Here is a 24211-nt window from a genome sequence, read left to right as displayed (position 1 = left end):
TGACCACTTCTTTATTAAATCCAAGGTATAAATGCTCCTTATGCTTTTTTTTAATGCTTACAATTGTATTGGAAGTGTCTCACATTTAGGATCATGGTCCTTTGCTTTGTCCTGAATTCTAGCTACGGTATTTTTGTAAAATTGTGTGGTATGTAGTGAGAGAGCAATTACAACTTTATCACATATCAAAACAATGTATTGCCTAGTCGTCTACTATGTAACATGTGTATTTTAAAATGTACCTCTTTTATAAAATCAAAAACGTTGAGATGCACCAGCTCTTCAAATGGTTGTCTACCATATAAAAGGATTGAATAGAAGGTGGCAGCAAGCATCCATACTTCACTATATTCGGAAAACGTTTTGTTGGATAGGCTTTCAGGTGCACTAAAATAAGCTGGAATATTCTCCTTGCTGTCACCTTGAAGAGAGCAAAATGTTACATTTCCCATGTTAATGTTTTTTTTCAAATGCATCAATTAATGATATATTTATTTTACCATTTACTATTACCAGCTGGCTGTAGTTGTGACACATCATGAGTATATTTACTATTTATTTATTTATTTGTTAGTTTATTTGATTTTAATAAAAACCTATGTTTTCACAGCTAAAACAACAATATTGTCTTTAAATATTGCAAATTTGTCCCCATTTTTCACGTTGCACCCACAAACTGAAATGTATTTTATTGTGATTTTATGTGCTATACCAACACAAAGTAACAAAAATGTGTGAATTATAAAGAAAATGATTCATAGTTTTCTAAAAGTACAAATCTGAAAAATTTGCCCTGCATTTGTATTCAGCCCAGGTAGTATGATACCCCTAAATAAAAATCCTGTGTGACCAATTGTTTTTATAAGTCACATAATTAGTAAATTGAGTCCTCCTGTGTGTAATTTATTCTTGGAGGTTTTTTTGAGAACATTAGGGCTCAAACAGCATCATGTAAACCAAGGAAAACACTATACAGGTCAAGGATAAAGTTGTGGAGAAGAGTAATGCAGGGTTTGGTTATAAAAAATTAGCTCCAAGCATAGCCATAGCGAGTAGTGTTGAGCATTCCGATTCTGCAAATATCGGGTATCGGCCGATATTCGCTGTATTGGAATTCCGATACTGAGTTCCGATATTTTTTCGATATTGGATACCGGAATCGGAAGTTTCCATAGTGCAATGATGCACTATAATCGAGTGTGGGCGGTGTATGAGCAGAGACTCTGTGTTTGTGTGCGGGTGGGGACTGTTATGAAAGGCAATTCAGTACTACAATGGACATAGCGGTCAGAGCACATACAGTGATCTGACAATAACCCAAAATCATAGAACGAGCTCTGAGACGTGGGAACTCTGCAGGCCGCAATCCCTAATCCTCTCCAAACAACACTAGAGGCAGCCTTGGATTGCGCCTAACTCTGCCTATGCAACTCGGCACAGCCTGAGAAACTAACTAGCCTGAAGATAGAAAATAAGCCTACCTTGCCTCAGAGAAATACCGCAAAGGAAAAGGCAGCCCCCCACATATAATGACTGTGAATTAAGATGAAAAGACAAACGTAGAGATGAAATAGATTCAGCAAAGTGAGGCCCGACTTTCTTAACAGATAGAGGATAGAAAAGGTAACTTTGCGGTCTACACAAAACCCTAAAGAAAACCACGCAAAGGGGGCAAAAAGACCCTCCGTACCGAACTAACGGCACGGAGGTACACCCTTTGCATCCCAGAGCTTCCAGCAACAAATTAGACAAGCTGGACAGAAAAAATAGCAAACAAAGAGCAAAGAAGAACTTAGCTATGCAGAGCAGCAGGCCACAGGAATGATCCAGGGATAAGCAAGTCCAACACTGGAACATTGACAGGAAGCCAGGATCAAAGCATTAGGTGGAGTTAAGTAGAGAAGCACCTAACGACCTCACCAGATCACCTGAGGGAGGAAACTCAGAAGCCGCAGTACCACTTCCCTCCACCAACAGAAGCTCACAGAGAGAATCAGCCGAAGTACCACTTGTGACCACAGGAGGGAGCTCTGCCACAGAATTCACAACAGTACCCCCCCTTGAGGAGGGGTCACCGAACCCTCACCAGAGCCCCCAGGCCGACCAGGATGAGCCACATGAAAGGCACGAACAAGATCGGGAGCATGGACATCAGAGGCAAAAACCCAGGAATTATCTTCCTGAGCATAACCCTTCCATTTAACCAGATACTGGAGTTTCCGTCTAGAAACACGAGAATCCAAAATCTTCTCCACAATATACTCCAATTCCCCCTCCACCAAAACTGGGGCAGGAGGATCAACAGATGGAACCATAGGTGCCACGTATCTCCGCAACAATGACCTATGGAATACGTTATGTATGGAAAAAGAATCTGGAAGGGTCAGACGAAAAGACACAGGATTAAGAACCTCAGAAATCCTATACGGACCAATGAAATGAGGTTTAAACTTAGGAGAGGAAACCTTCATAGGAATATGATGAGAAGATAACCAAACCAGATCCCCATCATGAAGTCGGGGACCCACACGGCGTCTGCGATTAGCGAAACGTTGAGCCTTCTCCTGGGACAAGGTCAAATTGTCCACTACATGAGTCCAAATCTGCTGCAACCTGTCCACCACAGTATCCACACCAGGACAGTCCGAAGACTCAACCTGTCCTGAAGAGAAACGAGTATGGAACCCAGAGTTGCAGAAAAATGGCGAAACCAAGGTAGCCGAGCTGGCCCGATTATTAAGGGCGAACTCAGCCAAAGGCAAAAAGGACACCCAGTCATCCTGATCGGCAGAAACAAAGCATCTCAGATATGTTTCCAAGGTCTGATTGGTTCGTTCGGTCTGGCCATTAGTCTGAGAATGGAAAGCCGAGGAAAAAGACAAGTCAATGCCCATCCTACCACAAAAGGCTCGCCAAAACCTTGAAACAAACTGGGAACCTCTGTCAGAAACGATATTCTCTGGAATGCCATGTAAACGAACCACATGCTGGAAGAACAATGGCACCAAATCAGAGGAGGAAGGCAATTTAGACAAGGGTACCAGATGGACCATCTTACAAAAGCGATCACAGACCACCCAAATGACTGACATCTTTTGAGAAACGGGAAGATCAGAAATAAAATCCATAGAGATATGTGTCCAAGGCCTCTTCGGGACCGGCAAGGGCAAAAGCAACCCACTGGCACGAGAACAGCAGGGCTTAGCCCGAGCACAAATCCCACAGGACTGCACAAAAACACGCACATCCCGCGACAGAGACGGCCACCAAAAGGATCTAGCCACCAACTCTCTGGTACCAAAGATTCCAGGATGACCAGCCAACACCGAACAATGAACCTCAGAGATAACTTTATTCGTCCACCTATCAGGGACAAACAGTCTCTCTGCTGGACAACGATCAGGTTTATTAGCCTGAAATTTTTGCAGCACCCGCCGCAAATCAGGGGAGATGGCAGACACAATTACTCCTTCCTTGAGGATACCCGCCGGCTCAGACAAACCCGGAGAGTCGGGCACAAAACTCCTAGACAGAGCATCCGCCTTCACATTTTTAGAGCCCGGAAGGTACGAAATCACAAAGTCAAAACGGGCAAAAAACAGCGACCAACGAGCCTGTCTAGGATTCAACCGCTTAGCAGACTCAAGATAAGTCAAGTTCTTATGATCAGTCAATACCACCACGCGATGCTTAGCTCCTTCAAGCCAATGACGCCACTCCTCGAATGCCCACTTCATGGCCAGCAACTCTCGGTTGCCCACATCATAATTTCGCTCAGCAGGCGAAAACTTCCTGGAAAAAAAAGCGCATGGTTTCATCACTGAGCAATCAGAACCTCTCTGCGACTAAACAGCCCCTGCTCCAATCTCAGAAGCATCAACCTCGACCTGGAACGGAAGAGAAACATCTGGTTGACACAACACAGGGGCAGAAGAAAAACGACGCTTCAAGTCTTGAAAAGCTTCCACAGCAGCAGAAGACCAACTGACCAAATCAGCACCCTTCTTGGTCAAATCGGTCAATGGTTTGGCAATACTAGAAAAATTGCAGATGAAGCGACGATAAAAATTAGCAAAGCCCAGGAACTTTTGCAGACTTTTCAGAGATGTTGGCTGAGTCCAATCATGGATGGCTTGGACCTTAACAGAATCCATCTCGATAGTAGAAGGGGAAAAGATGAACCCCAAAAATGAAACCTTCTGCACACCAAAGAGACACTTTGATCCCTTCACAAACAAAGAATTAGCACGCAGGACCTGAAAAACTGTTCTGACCTGCTTCACATGAGACTCCCAATCATCCGAGAAGATCAAAATGTCATCCAAGTACACAATCAGGAATTTATCCAGGTACTCTCGGAAGATGTCATGCATAAAGGACTGAAACACTGATGGAGCATTGGCAAGTCCGAATGGCATCACTAGATACTCAAAATGACCCTCGGGCGTATTAAATGCAGTTTTCCATTCATCTCCTCGCCTGATTCGCACCAGATTATACGCACCACGAAGATCTATCTTGGTGAACCAACTAGCCCCCTTAACCCGAGCAAACAAATCAGATAACAATGGCAAGGGGTACTGAAATTTAACCGTGATCTTATTTAGAAGGCGGTAATCAATACAAGGTCTCAGCGAACCATCCTTCTTGGCTACAAAAAAGAACCCTGCTCCTAATGGTGACGATGACGGGCGAATATGCCCCTTCTCCAGGGATTCCTTCACATAACTGCGCATAGCGGCGTGCTCAGGCACGGATAAATTAAACAGTCGACCTTTTGGGAATTTACTACCAGGAATCAAATTGATAGCACAATCACAATCCCTATGCGGAGGTAGGGCATCGGACTTGGGCTCATCAAATACATCCCGGTAATCAGACAAGAACTCTGGAACCTCAGAAGGGGTGGATGACGAAATTGACAGAAATGGAACATCACCATGTACCCCCTGACAACCCCAGCTGGACACCGACATGGATTTCCAATCTAATACTGGATTATGGGCTTGTAGCCATGGCAACCCCAACACGACCACATCATGCAGATTATGCAACACCAGAAAGCGAATAACCTCCTGATGTGCCGGAGCCATGCACATGGTCAGCTGGGTCCAGTATTGAGGCTTATTCTTGGCCAAAGGCGTGGCATCAATTCCTCTCAATGGAATAGGACACTGCAAGGGCTCTAAGAGAAACCCACAACGCTTAGCATACTCCAAGTCCATCAAATTCAGAGCAGCGCCTGAATCCACAAATGCCATGACAGAATACGATGACAAAGAGCAGATCAAGGTAACGGACAGAAGAAATTTTGACTGTACCGTACCAATGGTGGCAGACCTAGCGAACCGCTTAGTGCGCTTAGGACAATCAGAGATAGCATGAGTGGAATCACCACAGTAGAAACACAGCCCATTCAGACGTCTGTGTTCTTGCCGTTTAACTCTGGTCAAAGTCCTATCGCACTGCATAGGCTCAGGTTTATGCTCAGGTAATACCGCCAAATGGTGCACAGATTTACGCTCACGCAAGCGTCGACCGATCTGAATGGCCAAAGACATAGACTCATTCAAACCAGCAGGCATAGGAAATCCCACCATGACATCCTTAAGGGCTTCAGAGAGACCCTTTCTGAACATAGCTGCCAGCACAGATTCATTCCATTGAGTGAGCACGGACCACTTTCTAAATTTCTGACAATATACCTCTATCTCATCCTGACCCTGACAAAGAGCCAGCAAATTTTTCTCTGCCTGATCCACTGAATTAGGTTCATCTTACAGCAATCCGAGCGCCAGGAAAAACGCATCGATATTACTCAATGCAGGATCTCCTGGCGCAAGAGAAAATGCCCAGTCCTGAGGGTCGCCGCGCAAAAAAGAAATAACAATCAAAACCTGTTGAACTAGATCACCAGAGGAGCGAGGTTTCAAGGCCAGAAATAATTTACAATTATTTTTGAAACTCAGAAACTTAGTTCTATCTTCAAAAAACAAATCAGGAATAGGAATTCTTGGTTCCAACATAGCTTTCTGATCAATAGTGTCTTGAATCTTTTGTACTCTTGCCGAGAGCTGATCCACAAATGAAGACAGACTTCTAATGTCCATCGCTACACCTGTGTACTGAACCACCCAAATGTCTAGGGGAAAAAAAAGGCAAAACACAGTGCAAAGAAAAAAAAATGGTCTCAGAACTTCTTTTTTCCCTCTATTGAGAATCATTAGTACTTTTGGCTTCCTGTACTGTTATGAAAGGCAATTCAGTACTACAATGGACATAGCGGTCAGAGCACATACAGTGATCTGACAATAACCCAAAATCATAGAACGAGCTCTGAGACGTGGGAACTCTGCAGACCGCAATCCCTAATCCTCTCCAAACAACACTAGAGGCAGCCGTGGATTGCGCCTAACTCTGCCTATGCAACTCGGCACAGCCTGAGAAACTAACTAGCCTCAAGATAGAAAATAAGCCTACCTTGCCTCAGAGAAATACCGCAAAGGAAAAGGCAGCCCCCCACATATAATGACTATGAGTTAAGATGAAAAGACAAACGTAGAGATGAAATAGATTCAGCAAAGTGAGGCCCGACTTTCTTAACAGATAGAGGATAGAAAAGGTAACTTTGCGGTCTACACAAAACCCTAAAGAAAACCACGCAAAGGGGGCAAAAAGACCCTCCGTACCGAACTAACGGCACGGAGGTACACCCTTTGCGTCCCAGAGCTTCCAGCAACAAATTAGACAAGCTGGACAGAAAAAATAGCAAACAAATAGCAAAGAAGAACTTAGCTATGCAGAGCAGCAGGCCACAGGAATGATCCAGGGATAAGCAAGTCCAACACTGGAACATTGACAGGAAGCCAGGATCAAAGCATTAGGTGGAGTTAAGTAGAGAAGCACCTAACGACCTCACCAGATCACCTGAGGGAGGAAACTCAGAAGCCGCAGTACCACTTCCCTCCACCAACAGAAGCTCACAGAGAGAATCAGCCGAAGTACCACTTGTGACCACAGGAGGGAGCTCTGCCACAGAATTCACAACAGGGGACTATGCATGACCGTGGGGGCTCTGTGCGGCCTGCCAGGGCTCTGTTCATGCCTGCCGGGGCTCTGTGCGTGCCTGCCGGGGCTCTGTACAGCCAGCCGGGGCTCTGTGCGGCCTGCCGGGGCTCTCTGCGTGCCTGCCGGGGGTCTGTGCGGGCTTGCCGGGGCTCTGTGCGGCCTGCTGGGGCTCTGTGCGGCCTGTCGGGGCTCTGTGCAGGCTTGCCGGGGCTCTGTGCGGGCTGCCGGGGCTCTGTGCGGGATTGCCGGGGCTCTGTCCAGGCTTGCCAGGGCTCTGTGCGGCCTGCCGGGGCTCTGTGTGGGCTTGCCGGGGCTCTGTGCAGGCTGCCGGGCTCCGTGCGAGCTTGCCGGGGCTCTGTGCGGGCTGCCGGGGGTCTGTGCAGGCATCGTCCGATGGGACTAAAAGTCCCATCGGACGATGCCTGCAACAGTGACAGTGATTGACACATTAGCCAATGATGGGATAGTAGTAGTCTCATCATCTGGCTAATGTGTTGACTGTAAAAAAAAAATATATATATATACTACATACATACTACATGCTACATACATACATACAACACACATACATAATACATACATAATACATACATACATAATACATGCTAAATACATACCACATACATACCACATACTACATACATACTACATACAACATGCATACTACATACATACATACATACTACATACATACTGCATACATACTACATACATACTACATACAATACATTCATACATTAGATACAATACATACATACAGACATACGGTACATTAAACATAGAGTACATACTCACCATTACTTGTCACTTTGTTCCCCGAAGCCAGTGTCATCTGTTAAAAAGATTAAAATAACAAACAACCAATATACAGTACTTCCTGTCCGCAGAAATCCACGAGTGTCCCACGACGATCTCCCGTGGAGAACGGCAGCATCAGCTGATGCGACCGCTCTCTAGGGGCTCCAGGAACACAATGACTGGAGGAAGGTATCCTTCCACACTGTATTCCTCCGCCGCTGTAAAAAAATAGTCTCTAGTCTCACTTTTGGCATTGCTGTGTGAGAAATTTTCCCATGCAGCAATTGCCATAAAGTGAGACTTTGTCCTAAGGTAACCTCTCAGTGATGCACTGCAGGAGCCAAAAATCTTAAAAAAAACGGCGTGGGCTCCCGCGCAATTTTCTGCGCCAGAGGGGGAAAGCCGAAGGCCGGGGGCCAATATTTGTAGCCTGCTATGAATATCAGCCCGCAGCTGTCTGCGTAGCCTTTACTGGCTATTAAAATAGGGGGACCCAAAAAAATAACGTGGGGTCCCTCTATATTTTATAGCCAGGAAGGCTACGCAGACAGCTGTGGGCTGATATTCATAGCCTAGAGAAGGGCCATGGATATTGCAACCCCCGGCTACAAATACCAGTCCGCAGCCGCCCCAGAAATGCGCATCTGTAAGGCACTTAGCCTTTCTCTTCCCACTCCTGTGTAGAGGTGGGATATGGGGGTAATAAGGGGTTAATGTCACCTTGCTATTGTAAGGTGACATTAAGCCGGGTTAATAACGAAGAGGCGTCAATAAGACGCCTATCCATTATTAATCCACTAGTAGGAAAGGGTTAATAAAACACGCACACATTAGGAAAAAAGTATTTTAATATTCTTCATTTAACCATACTTACCATACTTCAGCGCCAGCAAAAAACGTAAAATAATAAGCCGTACACTACCTGTCCGCCGTAGTCCAATTAATAACGAGTGTCCCACGACGATCTCCCCTATAGAACAGTGACATCGGGTGATGTCACTGCTCTATAGGACCCTCAGTGACACACTGACAGGAGACAATGGCTCCTGCAGTGCATCACTGAGAGGTTACCTTAGGACAAAGTCTCACTTTATGGCAATTGCAGAGCCCCTGCAGGCCCGCACAGAGCCCTGGCAGGCCGCGCAGAACCCCGGCAGCCCGCACAGACCCCCGAGACGCCCGTACAGATCCCTGGCTGGCCCACACAGACCCCGCCCGCACACACAGACATGCACAGTGTCTGCCCACGCACCGCCCACTGTTATGATTAGGTAATTCAGTACCACAATGGACATAGAAGTCAGAGCACACACAGTGACCTGACAATAACCCAAAAACACAGAACGAGCTCTGAGACGTGGGAACTCTGCTGACCGCAATCCCCAATCCTCTCCAACCACACTAAAGGCAGCCGTGGATTGCGCCTAACGCTCCCTATGCAACTCGGCACAGCCTGAGAAACTAGCTAGCCTGAAGATAGAAAATAAGCCTACCTTGCCTCAGAGAAATACCCCAAAGGAAAAGGCAGCCCCCCACATATAATGACTGTGAGTAAGATGAAAAGACAAACGCAGAGATGAAATAGATTTAGCAAAGTGAGGCCCAACTTTCTGAACAGAGCGAGGATAGGAAAGGTAACTTTGCAGTCAACACAAAACCCTACAAACAACCACGCAAAGGGGGCAAAAAGACCCTCCGTACCGACTAACGGTACGGAGGTACACCCTCTGCGTCCCAGAGCTTCCAGCAAGCAAGAAAAAAACAAATAAGCAAGGTGGACAGAAAAAACAGCAAACAAAAATAACAAAAGCGGAACTTAGCTATGCAGAGCAGCATTCCACAGGAACGATCCAGGAGGAAGCAAGTCCAATACTAGAACATTGACTGGAAGCCAGGATCAAAGCACTAGGTGGAGTTAAATAGAGCAGCACCTAACGACTTCACCACATCACCTGAGGAAGGAAACTCAGAAGCCGCAGTACCACTTTCCCCCACCAACGGAAGCTCATAGAGAGAATCAGCCAAAGTACCACCTGTGACCACAGGAGGGAGCTCTGCCACAGAATTCACAACAGTACCCCCCCCTTGAGGAGGGGTCACCGAACCCTCACCAGAGCCCCCAGGACGACCAGGATGAGCCATATGAAAGGCACGAACAAGATCGGGAGCATGGACATCAGAGGCAAAGACCCAGGAATTATCTTCCTGAGCATAACCCTTCCACTTAACCAGATACTGGAGTTTCCGTCTTGAAACACGAGAATCCAAAATCTTCTCCACAATATACTCCAATTTCCCCTCCACCAAAACCGGAGCAGGAGGATCAACAGATGAAACCATAGGTGCCACGTATCTCCGCAACAATGACCTATGAAATACGTTATGGATGGAAAAAGAATCTGGAAGGGTCAAACGAAAAGACACAGGATTAAGAACCTCAGAAATCCTATACGGACCAATGAAACGAGGTTTAAACTTAGGAGAGGAAACCTTCATAGGAATATGACGAGAAGACAACCAAACCAAATCCCCAACATGAAGTCGGGGACCCACACAGCGTCTGCGATTAGCGAAACGTTGAGCCTTCTCCTGGGACAAGGTCAAATTGTCCACTACATGAGTCCAAATCTGCTGCAACCTGTCCACCACAGTATCCACACCAGGACAGTCCGAAGACTCAACCTGCCCTGAAGAGAAACGAGGATGGAACCCAGAGTTGCAGAAAAACGGCGAAACCAAGGTAGCCGAGCTGGCCCGATTATTAAGGGCGAACTCAGCCAAAGGCAAAAAGGACACCCAGTCATCCTGATCAGCAGAAACAAAGCATCTCAGATATGTTTCCAAGGTCTGATTGGTTCGTTCGGTCTGGCCATTGGTCTGAGGATGGAAAGCCGAGGAAAAAGACAAGTCAATGCCCATCCTAGCACAAAAAGCTCGCCAAAACCTCGAAACAAACTGGGAACCTCTGTCAGAAACGATATTCTCTGGAATGCCATGTAAACGAACCACATGCTGGAAGAACAATGGCACCAAATCAGAGGAGGAAGGTAATTTAGACAAGGGTACCAAATGGACCATCTTAGAGAAGCGATCACAAACCACCCAAATGACTGACATTTTTTGAGAGACGGGAAGATCTGAAATAAAATCCATAGAGATATGTGTCCAAGGCCTCTTCGGGACCGGCAACGGTAAAAGCAACCCACTGGCACGAGAACAGCAGGGCTTAGCCCGAGCACAAATCCCACAGGACTGCACAAAAGAACGCACATCCCACGACAGAGATGGCCACCAAAAGAATCTAGCCACTAACTCTCTGGTACCAAAGATTCCAGGATGACCAGCCAACACCGAACAATGAACCCCAGAGATAACTTTATTCGTCCACCTATCAGGGACAAACAGTTTCTCCGCTGGGCAACGATCAGGTTTATTAGCCTGAAATTTTTGCAGCACCTGCCGCAAATCAGGGGAGATGGCAGACACAATTACTCCCTCTTTGAGAATACCCGCCGGCTCAGATAAACCCGGAGAGTCGGGCACAAAACTCCTAGACAGGGCATCCGCCTTCACATTTTTAGAGCCCGGAAGGTACGAAACCACAAAGTCAAAACGGGCAAAAAACAGCGACCAACGAGCCTGTCTAGGATTTAACCGCTTGGCAGACTCGAGATAAGTCAAGTTCTTATGATCAGTCAAGACCACCACGTGATGCTTAGCTCCTTCAAGCCAATGACGCCACTCCTCGAATGCCCACTTCATGGCCAGCAACTCTTGATTGCCAACATCATAATTTCGCTCAGCAGGCGAAAACTTCCTGGAAAAGAAGGCGCATGGTTTCATCACCGAGCAATCAGAACTTCTCTGCGACAAAACAGACCCCGCTTCAATCTCAGAAGCATCAACCTCGACCTGGAATGGAAGCAAAACATCTGGTTGACACAACACAGGGGCAGAAGAAAAACGACGCTTCAACTCTTGAAAAGCTTCCACAGCAGCAGAAGACCAATTGACCACATCAGCACCCTTCTTGGTCAAATTGGTCAATGGTTTAGCAATACTAGAAAAATTACAGATGAAGCGACGATAAAAATTAGCAAAGCCCAGGAACTTTTGCAGACTTTTCAGAGATGTCGGCTGAGTCCAATCATGGATGGCTTGGACCTTAACAGGGTCCACCTCGATAGTAGAAGGGGAAGAAATGAACCCCAAAAATGAAATCTTCTGAACACCAAAGAGACACTTTGACCCCTTCACAAACAAAGAATTAGCACGCAGGACCTGAAACACCGTTCTCACCTGCTTCACATGAGATTCCCAATCATCCGAGAAGACCAAAATATCATCCAAGTATACAATCAGGAATTTATCCAGGTACTCTCAGAAGATGTCATGCATAAAGGACTGAAACACTGATGGAGCATTGGCAAGTCCGAATGGCATTACTAGGTACTCAAAATGGCCCTCGGGCTTATTAAATGCAGTTTTCCATTCATCGCCCCGCTTAATACGCACAAGATTATACGCACCACGAAGATCTATCTTGGTGAACCAACTAGCCTGTTATGAAAGGCAATTCAGTACTACAATGGACATAGCGGTCAGAGCACATACAGTGATCTGACAATAACCCAAAATCATAGAACGAGTTCTGAGATGTGGGAACTCTGCAGACCGCAATCCCTAATCCTCTCCAAACAACACTAGAGGCAGCCGTGGATTGCGCCTAACTCTGCCTATGCAGCTCGGCACAGCCTGAGAAACTAACTAGCCTGAAGATAGAAAATAAGCCTACCTTGCCTCAGAGAAATACCCCAAAGGAAAAGGCAGCCCCCCACATATAATGACTGTGAGTTAAGATGAAAAGACAAACGTAGAGATGAAATAGATTCAGCAAAGTGAGGCCCGACTTTCTTAACAGATCGAGGATAGAAAAGGTAACTTTGCGGTCTACACAAAACCCTAAAGAAAACCACGCAAAGGGGGCAAAAAGACCCTCCGTACCGAACTAACGGCACGGAGGTACACCCTTTGCGTCCCAGAGCTTCCAGCAACAAATTAGACAAGCTGGACAGAAAAAATAGCAAACAAATAGCAAAGAAGAACTTAGCTATGCAGAGCAGCAGGCCACAGGAATGATCCAGGGAAAAGCAAGGCCAACACTGGAACATTGACAGGTAGCCAGGATCAAAGCATTAGGTGGAGTTAAGTAGAGAAGCACCTAACGACCTCACCAGATCACCTGAGGGAGGAAACTCAGAAGCCGCAGTACCACTTCCCTCCACCAACAGAAGCTCACGGAGAGAACCAGCCGAAGTACCACTTGTGACCACAGGAGGGAGTTCTGCCACAGAATTCACAACAGTACCCCCCCTTGAGGAGGGGTCACCGAACCCTCACCAGAGCCCCCAGGCCGACCAGGATGAGCCACATGAAAGGCACGAACAAGATCGGGAGCATGGACATCAGAGGCAAAAACCCAGGAATTATCTTCCTGAGCATAACCCTTCCATTTAACCAGATACTGGAGTTTCCGTCTAGAAACACGAGAATCCAAAATCTTCTCCACAATATACTCCAATTCCCCCTCCACCAAAACCAGGGCAGGAGGATCAACAGATGGAACCATAGGTGCCACGTATCTCCGCAACAATGACCTATGGAATACGTTATGTATGGAAAAAGAATCTGGAAGGGTCAGACGAAAAGACACAGGATTAAGAACCTCAGAAATCCTATACGGACCAATGAAATGAGGTTTAAACTTAGGAGAGGAAACCTTCATAGGAATATGACGAGAAGATAACCAAACCAGATCCCCAACACGAAGTCGGGGACCCACACGGCGCCTGCGATTAGCGAAACGTTGAGCCTTCTCCTGGGACAAGGTCAAATTGTCCACTACATGAGTCCAAATCTGCTGCAACCTGTCCACCACAGTATCCACACCAGGACAGTCCGAAGACTCAACCTGTCCTGAAGAGAAACGAGGATGGAACCCAGAATTGCAGAAAAATGGCGAAACCAAGGTAGCCGAGCTGGCCCGATTATTAAGGGCGAACTCAGCCAAAGGCAAAAAGGACACCCAGTCATCCTGATCGGCAGAAACAAAGCATCTCAGATATGTTTCCAAGGTCTGATTGGTTCGTTCGGTCTGGCCATTAGTCTGAGGATGGAAAGCCGAGGAAAAAGACAAGTCAATGCCCATCCTACCACAAAAGGCTCGCCAAAACCTTGAAACAAACTGGGAACCTCTGTCAGAAACGATATTCTCTGGAATGCCATGTAAACGAACCACATGCTGGAAGAACAATGGCACCAAATCAGAGGAGGAAGGCAATTTAGACAAGGGTACCAGATGAACCATCTTAGAAAAGCGATCACAGACCACCCAAATGACTGACATCTTTTGAGAAATGGGAAGATCAGAAATAAAATCCATAGAGATATGTGTCCAAGGCCTCTTCGGGACCGGCAAGGGCAAAAGCAACCCACTGGCACGAGAACAGCAGGGCTTAGCCCGAGCACAAATCCCACAGGACTGCACAAAAGCACGCACATCCCGCGACAGAGACGGCCACCAAAAGGATCTAGCCACTAACTCTCTGGTACCAAAGATTCCAGGATGACCAGCCAACACCGAACAATGAACCTCAGAGATAACTTTATTGGTCCACCTATCAGGGACAAACAGTCTCTCCGCTGGACAACGATCAGGTTTGTTAGCCTGAAATTTTTGCAGCACCCGCCGCAAATCAGGGGAGATGGCAGACACAATTACTCCTTCCTTGAGGATACCCGCCGGCTCAGACAAACCCGGAGAGTCGGGCACAAAACTCCTAGACAGAGCATCCGCCTTCACATTTTTAGAGCCCGGAAGGTACGAAATCACAAAGTCAAAACGGGCAAAAAACAGCGACCAACGAGCCTGTCTAGGATTCAACCGCTTAGCAGACTCAAGATAAGTCAAGTTCTTATGATCAGTCAATACCACCACGCGATGCCTAGCTCCTTCAAGCCAATGACGCTACTCCTCGAATGCCCACTTCATGGCCAGCAACTCTCGGTTGCCCCCATCATAATTTCGCTCAGCAGGCGAAAACTTCCTGGAAAAAAAAGCGCATGGTTTCATCACTGAGCAATCAGAACCTCTCTGCGACAAAACAGCCCCTGCTCCAATCTCAGAAGCATCAACCTCGACCTGGAACGGAAGAGAAACATCTGGTTGACACAACACAGGGGCAGAAGAAAAACGACGCTTCAATTCTTGAAAAGCTTCCACAGCAGCAGAAGACCAATTGACCAAATCAGCACCCTTCTTGGTCAAATCGGTCAATGGTTTGGCAATACTAGAAAAATTGCAGATGAAGCGACGATAAAAATTAGCAAAGCCCAGGAACTTTTGCAGACTTTTCAGAGATGTCGGCTGAGTCCAATCATGGATGGCTTGGACCTTAACAGGATCCATCTCGATAGTAGAAGGGGAAAAGATGAACCCCAAAAATGAAACCTTCTGCACACCAAAAAGACACTTTGATCCCTTCACAAACAAAGAATTAGCACGCAGGACCTGAAAAACTGTTCTGACCTGCTTCACATGAGACTCCCAATCATCCGAGAAGATCAAAATGTCATCCAAGTACACAATCAGGAATTTATCCAGGTACTCTCGGAAGATGTCATGCATAAAGGACTGAAACACTGATGGAGCATTGGCAAGTCCGAATGGCATCACTAGATACTCAAAATGACCCTCGGGCGTATTAAATGCAGTTTTCCATTCATCTCCTCGCCTGATTCGCACCAGATTATACGCACCACGAAGATCTATCTTGATGAACCAACTAGACCCATTAATCCGAGCAAACAAATCAGATAACAATGGCAAGGGGTACTGAAATTTAACCGTGATCTTATTTAGAAGGCGGTAATCAATACAAGGTCTCAGCGAACCATCCTTCTTGGCTACAAAAAAGAACCCTGCTCCTAATGGTGACGATGACGGGCGAATATGCCCCTTCTCCAGGGATTCCTTCACATAACTGCGCATAGCCGCGTGCTCAGGCACGGATAAATTAAACAGTCGACCTTTTGGGAATTTACTACCAGAAATCAAATTGATAGCACAATCACAATCCCTATGCGGAGGTAAGGCATCGGACTTGGGCTCATCAAATACATCCCGGTAATCAGACAAGAACTCTGGAACCTCAGAAGGGGTGGATGACGAAATTGACAGAAATGGAACATCACCATGTACCCCCTGACAACCCCAGCTGGACACCGACATGGATTTCCAATCTAATACTGGATTATGGGCTTGTAGCCATGGCAACCCCAACACGACCACATCATGCAGATTATGCAACACCAGAAAGCGAATAACCTCCTGATCTGCAGGAGCCATGCACATGGTCAGCTGGGTCCAGTATTGTGGCTTATTCTTGGCCAAAGGCGTGGCATCAATTCCTCTCAATGGAATAGGACACTGCAAGGGCTCTAAGAGAAACCCACAACGCTTAGCAAACTCCAAGTCCATCAAATTCAGAGCAGCGCCTGAATCCACAAATGCCATGACAGAATACGATGACAAAGAACAGATCAAGGCAACGGACAGAAGAAATTTTGACTGTACCGTACCAATGGTGGCAGACCTAGCGAACCGCTTAGTGCGCTTAGGATAATCAGAGATAGCATGAGTGGAATCACCACAGTAGAAACACAGCCCATTCAGACGTCTGTGTTCTTGCCGTTCAACTCTGGTCAAAGTCCTATCGCACTGCATAGGCTCAGGTCTAAGCTCAGGTAATACCGCCAAATGGTGCACAGATTTACGCTCACGCAAGCGTCGACCGATCTGAATGGCCAAAGACATAGACTCATTCAAACCAGCAGGCATAGGAAATCCCACCATGACATCCTTAAGGGCTTCAGAGAGACCCTTTCTGAAAATAGCTGCCAGCGCAGATTCATTCCATTGAGTGAGCACGGACCACTTTCTAAATTTCTGACAATATACTTCTATCTCATCCTGACCCTGACAAAGAGCCAGCAAATTTTTCTCTGCCTGATCCACTGAATTAGATTCATCGTACAGCAATCCGAGCGCCAGGAAAAACGCATCGATATTACTCAATGCAGGATCTCCTGGCGCAAGAGAAAATGCCCAGTCCTGAGGGTCGCCGTGCAAAAAAGAAATAACAATCAAAACCTGTTGAACTGGATCACCAGAGGAGCGAGGTTTCAAGGCCAGAAACAATTTACAATTATTTTTGAAACTCAGAAACTTAGTTCTATCTCCAAAAAACAAATCAGGAATAGGAATTCTTGGTTCTAACATAGATTTCTGATCAATAGTGTCTTGAATCTTTTGTACTCTTGCCGAGAGCTGATCCACAAATGAAGACAGACTTCTAATGTCCATCGCTACACCTGTGTACTGAACCACCCAAATGTCTAGGGGGAAAAAAAGGCAAAACACAGTGCAAAGAAAAAAAAATGGTCTCAGAACTTCTTTTTTCCCTCTATTGAGAATCATTAGTACTTTGGGCTTCCTGTACTGTTATGAAAGGCAATTCAGTACTACAATGGACATAGCGGTCAGAGCACATACAGTGATCTGACAATAACCCAAAATCATAGAACGAGCTCTGAGACGTGGGAACTCTGCAGACCGCAATCCCTAATCCTCTCCAAACAACACTAGAGGCAGCCGTGGATTGCGCCTAACTCTGCCTATGCAACTCGGCACAGCCTGAGAAACTAACTAGCCTGAAGATAGAAAATAAGCCTACCTTGCCTCAGAGAAATACCCCAAAGGAAAAGGCAGCCCCCCACATATAATGACTGTGAGTTAAGATGAAAAGACAAACATAGAGATGAAATAGATTCAGCAAAGTGAGGCCCGACTTTCTTAACAGATCGAGGATAGAAAAGGTAACTTTGCGGTCTACACAAAACCCTAAAGAAAACCACGCAAAGGGGGCAAAAAGACCCTCCGTACCGAACTAACGGCACGGAGGTACACCCTTTGCGTCCCAGAGCTTCCAGCAACAAATTAGACCAGCTGGACAGAAAAAATAGCAAACAAATAGCAAAGAAGAACTTAGCTATGCAGAGCAGCAGGCCACAGGAATGATCCAGGGAAAAGCAAGGCCAACACTGGAACATTGACAGGAAGCCAGGATCAAAGCATTAGGTGGAGTTAAGTAGAGAAGCACCTAACGACCTCACCAGATCACCTGAGGGAGGAAACTCAGAAGCCGCAGTACCACTTCCCTCCACCAACAGAAGCTCACAGAGAGAACCAGCCGAAGTACCACTTGTGACCACAGGAGGGAGCTCTGCCACAGAATTCACAACACTAGCCCCCTTAATCCGAGCAAACAAATCAGATAACAGCGGCAAGGGGTACTGAAATTTAACCGTGATCTTATTTAGAAGGCGGTAATCTATACAAGGTCTCAGCGAACCATCCTTCTTGGCCACAAAAAAGAACCCCGCTCCTAATGGCGACGATGACGGGCGAATATGCCCCTTCTCCAAGGACTCCTTCACGTAACTCCGCATAGCGGCGTGCTCAGGCACAGATAAATTAAACAGTCGACCTTTTGGGAATTTACTACCAGGAATCAAATCGATAGCACAATCACAATCCCTATGCGGAGGTAGGGTATCGGACTTGGGCTCATCAGACAAGAACTCTGGGACCTCAGAAGGGGTGGATGACGAAATAGACAGAAATGGGACATCAGCATGTACCCCCTGACAACCCCAGCTGGACACAGACATGGATTTCCAATCTAATACTGGATTATGGACTTGTAGCCATGGCAACCCCAACACGACCACATCATGCAGATTATGCAACACCAGAAAGCGAATAACCTCCTGATGTGCAGGAGCCATGCACATGGTCAGCTGGGTCCAGTACTGAGGCTTATTCTTGGCCAAAGGCGTAGCATCAATTCCTCTCAATGGAATAGGACACTGCAAGGGTTCCAAGAAAAACCCACAGCGCCTAGCAAACTCCAAGTCCATCAAATTCAGGGCAGCGCCTGAATCCACAAATGCCATGACAGAATAAGATGACAAAGAGCAGATCAAGGTAACGGACAAAAGAAATTTTGACTGTACCGTACAAATGGTGGCAGACCTAGCGAACCGCTTAGTGCGCTTAGGACAATCAGAGATAGCATGAGTGGAATCACCACAGTAGAAACACAGCCCATTCTGACGTCTGTGTTCTTGCCGTTCAACTCTGGTCAAAGTCCTATCGCACTGCATAGGCTCAGGTTTATGCTCAGATAATACCGCCAAATGGTGCACAGATCCACGCTCACGTAAGCGTCGACCGATCTGAATGGCCAAAGACATAGACTCATTCAGACCAGCAGGCATAGGAAATCCCACCATGACATCCTTAAGGGCTTCAGAGAGACCCTTTCTGAAAATAGCTGCGAGCGCACCTTCATTCCATTGAGTGAGTACGGACCACTTTCTAAATTTCTGACAATATACCTCTATTTCATCCTGACCCTGACACAAAGCCAGCAAATTTTTCTCTGCCTGATCCACTGAATTAGGTTCATCGTACAGCAATCCGAGCGCCAGGAAAAACGCATCAATATTACACAATGCAGGATCTCCTGGCGCAAGAGAAAATGCCCAGTCCTGAGGGTCGCCACGTAAAAAAGAAATTATGATCCTAACTTGTTGAACTGGGTCACCAGAGGAGCGAGGTTTCAAAGCCAGAAATAGTTTACAATTATTTTTGAAACTCAGAAATTTAGTTCTATCTCCAAAAAACAAATCAGGAATAGGAATTCTTGGTTCCAACATAGAATTCTGAACCACAAAGTCTTGAATATTTTGTACTCTTGCCGTGAGCTGATCCACACATGAAGACAGACCTTTAATGTCCATCGCTACACCTGCGTCCTGAACCACCCAAATGTCTAGGGGAAAAAAAAAGGCAAAACACAGTGCAGAGAAAAAAAAATGGTCTCAGAACTTCTTTTTTCCCTCTATTGAGAATCATTAGTACTTATGGCTTCCAGTACTGTTATGATTAGGTAATTCAGTACCACAATGGACATAGAAGTCAGAGCACACACAGTGACCTGACAATAACCCAAAAACACAGAACGAGCTCTGAGACGTGGGAACTCTGCTGACCGCAATCCCCAATCCTCTCCAACCACACTAAAGGCAGCCGTGGATTGCGCCTAATGCTCCCTATGCAACTCGGCACAGCCTGAGAAACTAGCTAGCCTGAAGATAGAAAATAAGCCTACCTTGCCTCAGAGAAATACCCCAAAGGAAAAGGCAGCCCCCCACATATAATGACTGTGAGTAAGATGAAAAGACAAACGCAGAGATGAAATAGATTTAGCAAAGTGAGGCCCGACTTTCTGAACAGAGCGAGGATAGGAAAGGTAACTTTGCGGTCAACACAAAACCCTACAAACAACCACGCAAAGGGGGCAAAAAGACCCTCCGTACCGACTAACGGTACGGAGGTACACCCTCTGCGTCTCAGAGCTTCCAGCAAGCAAGAAAAAAACAAATAAGCAAGCTGGACAGAAAAAACAGCAAACAAAAATAACAAAAGCGGAACTTAGCTATGCAGAGCAGCAGGCTACAGGAACGATTCAGGAGGAAGCAAGTCCAATACTAGAACATTGACTGGAAGCCAGGATCAAAGCACTAGGTGGAGTTAAATAGAGCAGCACCTAACGACTTCACCACAATACCTGAGGAAGGAAACTCAGAAGCCGCAGTACCACTTTCCTCCACCAACGGAAGCTCATAGAGAGAATCAGCCGAAGTACCACTTGTGACCACAGGAGGGAGCTCTGCCACAGAATTCACAACAGCCCACACTCTTCCCCCCTCCGGGACAGGATGTAGAAGGACAGAAAGGGCTTATTTACATTCCGATATTTGTGTCCCATACTTGCATTGGTATCGGGTATCGGTATTGGCAATATCCGATATTTTTTGGATATCGGCCGATCCAATCCGATACCGATACTTCTTGATATCGGAAGGTATCGCTCAACACTAGTAGCGAGAGTTTTGCTTCAGTGAGGGGCGAAACTTCTGAGTAGGCCCCTAAACATGTAACCCTGATTACAACTATGGTGACGCATAGTGGATGTAGGAGAACCTCAGCAGATGACTGCGCAGTTACTAATAAAATCTCTATACAGAAACCAAAACTGATATTATCAGCATATAGTGACCATATAGTGTTAGATACCAGTGCTGCAGAACATATAAGAGATTACAGAACAGTTACAGATAGTGACTTACAGCTGACATACTTTCTGATGGAGTCATACACTTTTCTTATCTTTTCCATCTGTCCCAGACTGACATGACAACTTCTCCAGCCAGGCTGTAGAGATTGTAACAAAAACACATCTGACTTCTCACATTTCAGGCACCATCCCCATCTATCCCCAATCTGCACAAACTCCTTATCTCGCTAATGCCCCCCCAATACTGAGCTGCCGCTGCTGTTGTAAGTGTCCCTATTACTGTACCTTACGTGTGCCCTATAGATAGTAAAACAAACTTCTAGAATATATTAAAGGGAACCTGTCACTTGAATTTGGCGGGACTGGTTTTGGGTCATATGGGCGGAGTTTTCGGGTGTTTGATTCACCCTTTCCTTACCCGCTGGCTGCATGCTGGCTGCAATATTGGATTGAAGTTCATTCTCTGTCCTCCATAGTACACGCCTGCACAAGGCAAGATTGCTTTGCGCAGGCGTGTACTATGGAGGACAGAGAATGAACTTCAATCCAATATTGCAGCCAGCATGCAGCCAGCGGGTAAGGAAAGGGTGAATCAAACACCCGAAAACTCCGCTTATATGACCCAAAACCAGTCCCGCCAAATTCAGGTGACAAAGTCCCTTTAATGCCCTGTGCAAGTATCCTAGAAAACAGTGCCCACATTTTGCCCTATAGAAATTAATAATGCCCTCTGTGTACCCCTTTGACGGTCACAATAACCAGAGTGCCATTTTAACAATAAGTGCCCTCTTAGCATTTAATAATATTCTGAGTCTCCCCTCCACAGAGTATTATGCTCCCCTATGCACAGTATAATGTATGTACCCAGACAGTATACTGACCTCTTAGTAACCCACAAACTGTTTGATGGCTCCAACACTGCATGAGGGCTCCCACACCGTACAAAGACCCCCATTAACTCCCACACTGTATGATGGCCCCTCACTGGAATCCCACACACTGTATGATGCCCCCTAAATAGCCTCCATATTGTATAATTCACCCCATAGTCCTCCATATAGTTTACTGCACTCCTCATAGGCCTCTATTTGGCTCCATTTAGTATAATGCATTTCCCATAGGCCTCCATATTTCATAATGTACTCCTCATAGGCCTCCTTATAGTATAATGCACTCCCCATAGGCCTCTATGTAATATAATACACCCCCATAGACCTTTATATAGTAAAATGCACTCCCCAAAGGCCTCTGTATAGTATAATGCACTCCCCATAAGCTTCTATATAGTATAATGCATTCCCCAAAGACCTCTATATAGTATAATGCACTGCCTACAAGCCTCCATACAGTATAATGCATTCCCCAGGGGCAGACACTGACAGCTTTGGTGCCCCTGTGCAAGAAATGTGTCTGGGTCCCCCTCCTTTTATGGCGACAATGATATATCTATCTATATATATACTGTATATAGTATATATATATTTATATATAGCCACACACAAATACATGTAGGTATTACATAGTCTCCTTTATTATGTATATTGCTGTCCCTTATTATACAGTGCCATCTCTTGTTATGTACAGTACATTAGATTATATAGAGCCCTGTTTTTTTATTACATACCATCCTGTCTTGTTAGCTGTATAATGTAATGATGGCTGATGGAGCATCTTTTCTAATGGAGGAGCTGATGGACTGGTCATCTGGTCACCGGCTCACTCATCAGCAATCATTTTATATCTAAAAAGAGAGGGGACTATGTAATAAAAGAGGGCGCTGTGAATAACAAAATTAACAAGAATACAGAATACACTATGTAAGAGACAGTGCTGCACATAGCAGAGAAAGCTATATAATAAGTCCATTATAAATCCCCCTTCCTCCCTTCCCAATCCCCCACACCCCTTATTGTCCTCTTCCCCCTGCATCCCATTATTGTCCTCTCCCCCACCCCATCATTGCCCTCTTCACCACCTCCATCATTTCCCTCTTCACCACCACTATCATTGCTTTCTCCCCACCACCCCATATCATTGCCCATTCCACCACCTCCATCTTTTCATCCTCCCCCTCGACCCCTTCATTGTCTTTGTGTCACGGCACCAACTGCCGCCACGCCTGCCGCTCACTCTGCTTGCCAGAATACTTACCCATCCCGACGTGCGCCAGCGGTGTGCGCGTGCCTTCCGGTCTCTTCTTCTCCAGACTCGCCGCCAGTCCCTGGCTCTCGTCAGGTGCGCACCTCTCACTCTAACTCCATCTGCGCACGCGCACTTCCTCTCTCTGGTCTGCAGATGCTCCGTTCCTCCTCTTTATGTCCCTGGAGGCTCTTTACCCGGAAGTTCTGCAGCACTCGGTCTATTTAAGGTGACTCCTTCCTCTGCTCCATGCCTGATTGTCATTTGCTTTTTCATGTGACCCAGGTCCCTCCTTGCCCTGTGCCTTTGCCATAGCCAGTGTGTCCTGTATCTCTGCCATAGCCAGTCTGTCCTGTCTCCGCCATAGCCAGTCTGTCCTGTGTCTCCACCATAGCCAATCCGTCCTGTGTCTCTGCCATAGCCAGTCTGTCCTGTGTCTCCGCCATAGCCAGCCTGTCCTGTGTCCCCGCTGGTCCAGCTTCCTTTCCACTCCTACGTTCTGTCCCCAGGTATCAGCTTCTGTGGCAATAGTCTCCCTTGGGCCTGCCCCTAACGCTCCCTGTATAGGGGGTTGTCCACCAGGTTAGCTCACCCTTGGGAGGTTCGTTGTCATGGTTCTGCGGGTTCACTTTAGGAGTTCCAAAAGATCTTACACTTTGTCCCCAGCACTCCCATCATTGCCCATTCCACCACGTCCATCATTTCCTCCTCCCCGCCACCTCCATTATTGACCTTTCCACCACCTCCATCATTGCTTTTTCCCCTACCACTCCCATAATTGCCCTCTCCATCACCCCATCATTGCCCTATCCATCACCTCCATCACAGCCTTCTCCTCCACCACCCCCTCATTGCCTCCTTCCCCACCACTCCCATCATTGTCTTTTGCACTACCACCATCATTGCCTTCTCCCCACCTCCATCATTGCCTTCTCCCCCAC

The 24211-nt window shown here is 46.5% G+C and overlaps 1 protein-coding gene across 1 annotated transcript in view; it reads right to left on the bottom strand.

Annotated features, from left to right (window-relative positions):
- The window catches only part of LOC138665675 (uncharacterized), a 169095-nt gene that overhangs the window by 43572 nt on the left and 101312 nt on the right, over window positions 1-24211 (bottom strand). Inside the window, exon 9 of the mRNA XM_069753373.1 lies at window positions 243-421. Within this exon, the coding sequence (XP_069609474.1) occupies window positions 243-421 (179 nt within the window). The remainder of the gene's footprint in view (window positions 1-242; window positions 422-24211) is intronic.

The sequence above is a fragment of the Ranitomeya imitator genome, chromosome 2 (assembly GCF_032444005.1).
Source record: "Ranitomeya imitator isolate aRanImi1 chromosome 2, aRanImi1.pri, whole genome shotgun sequence".
Taxonomy (NCBI): domain Eukaryota; kingdom Metazoa; phylum Chordata; class Amphibia; order Anura; family Dendrobatidae; genus Ranitomeya; species Ranitomeya imitator.
Note: the sequence above shows the minus strand (reverse complement) of the source record. Positions and strands in the feature narration are given on the sequence as shown.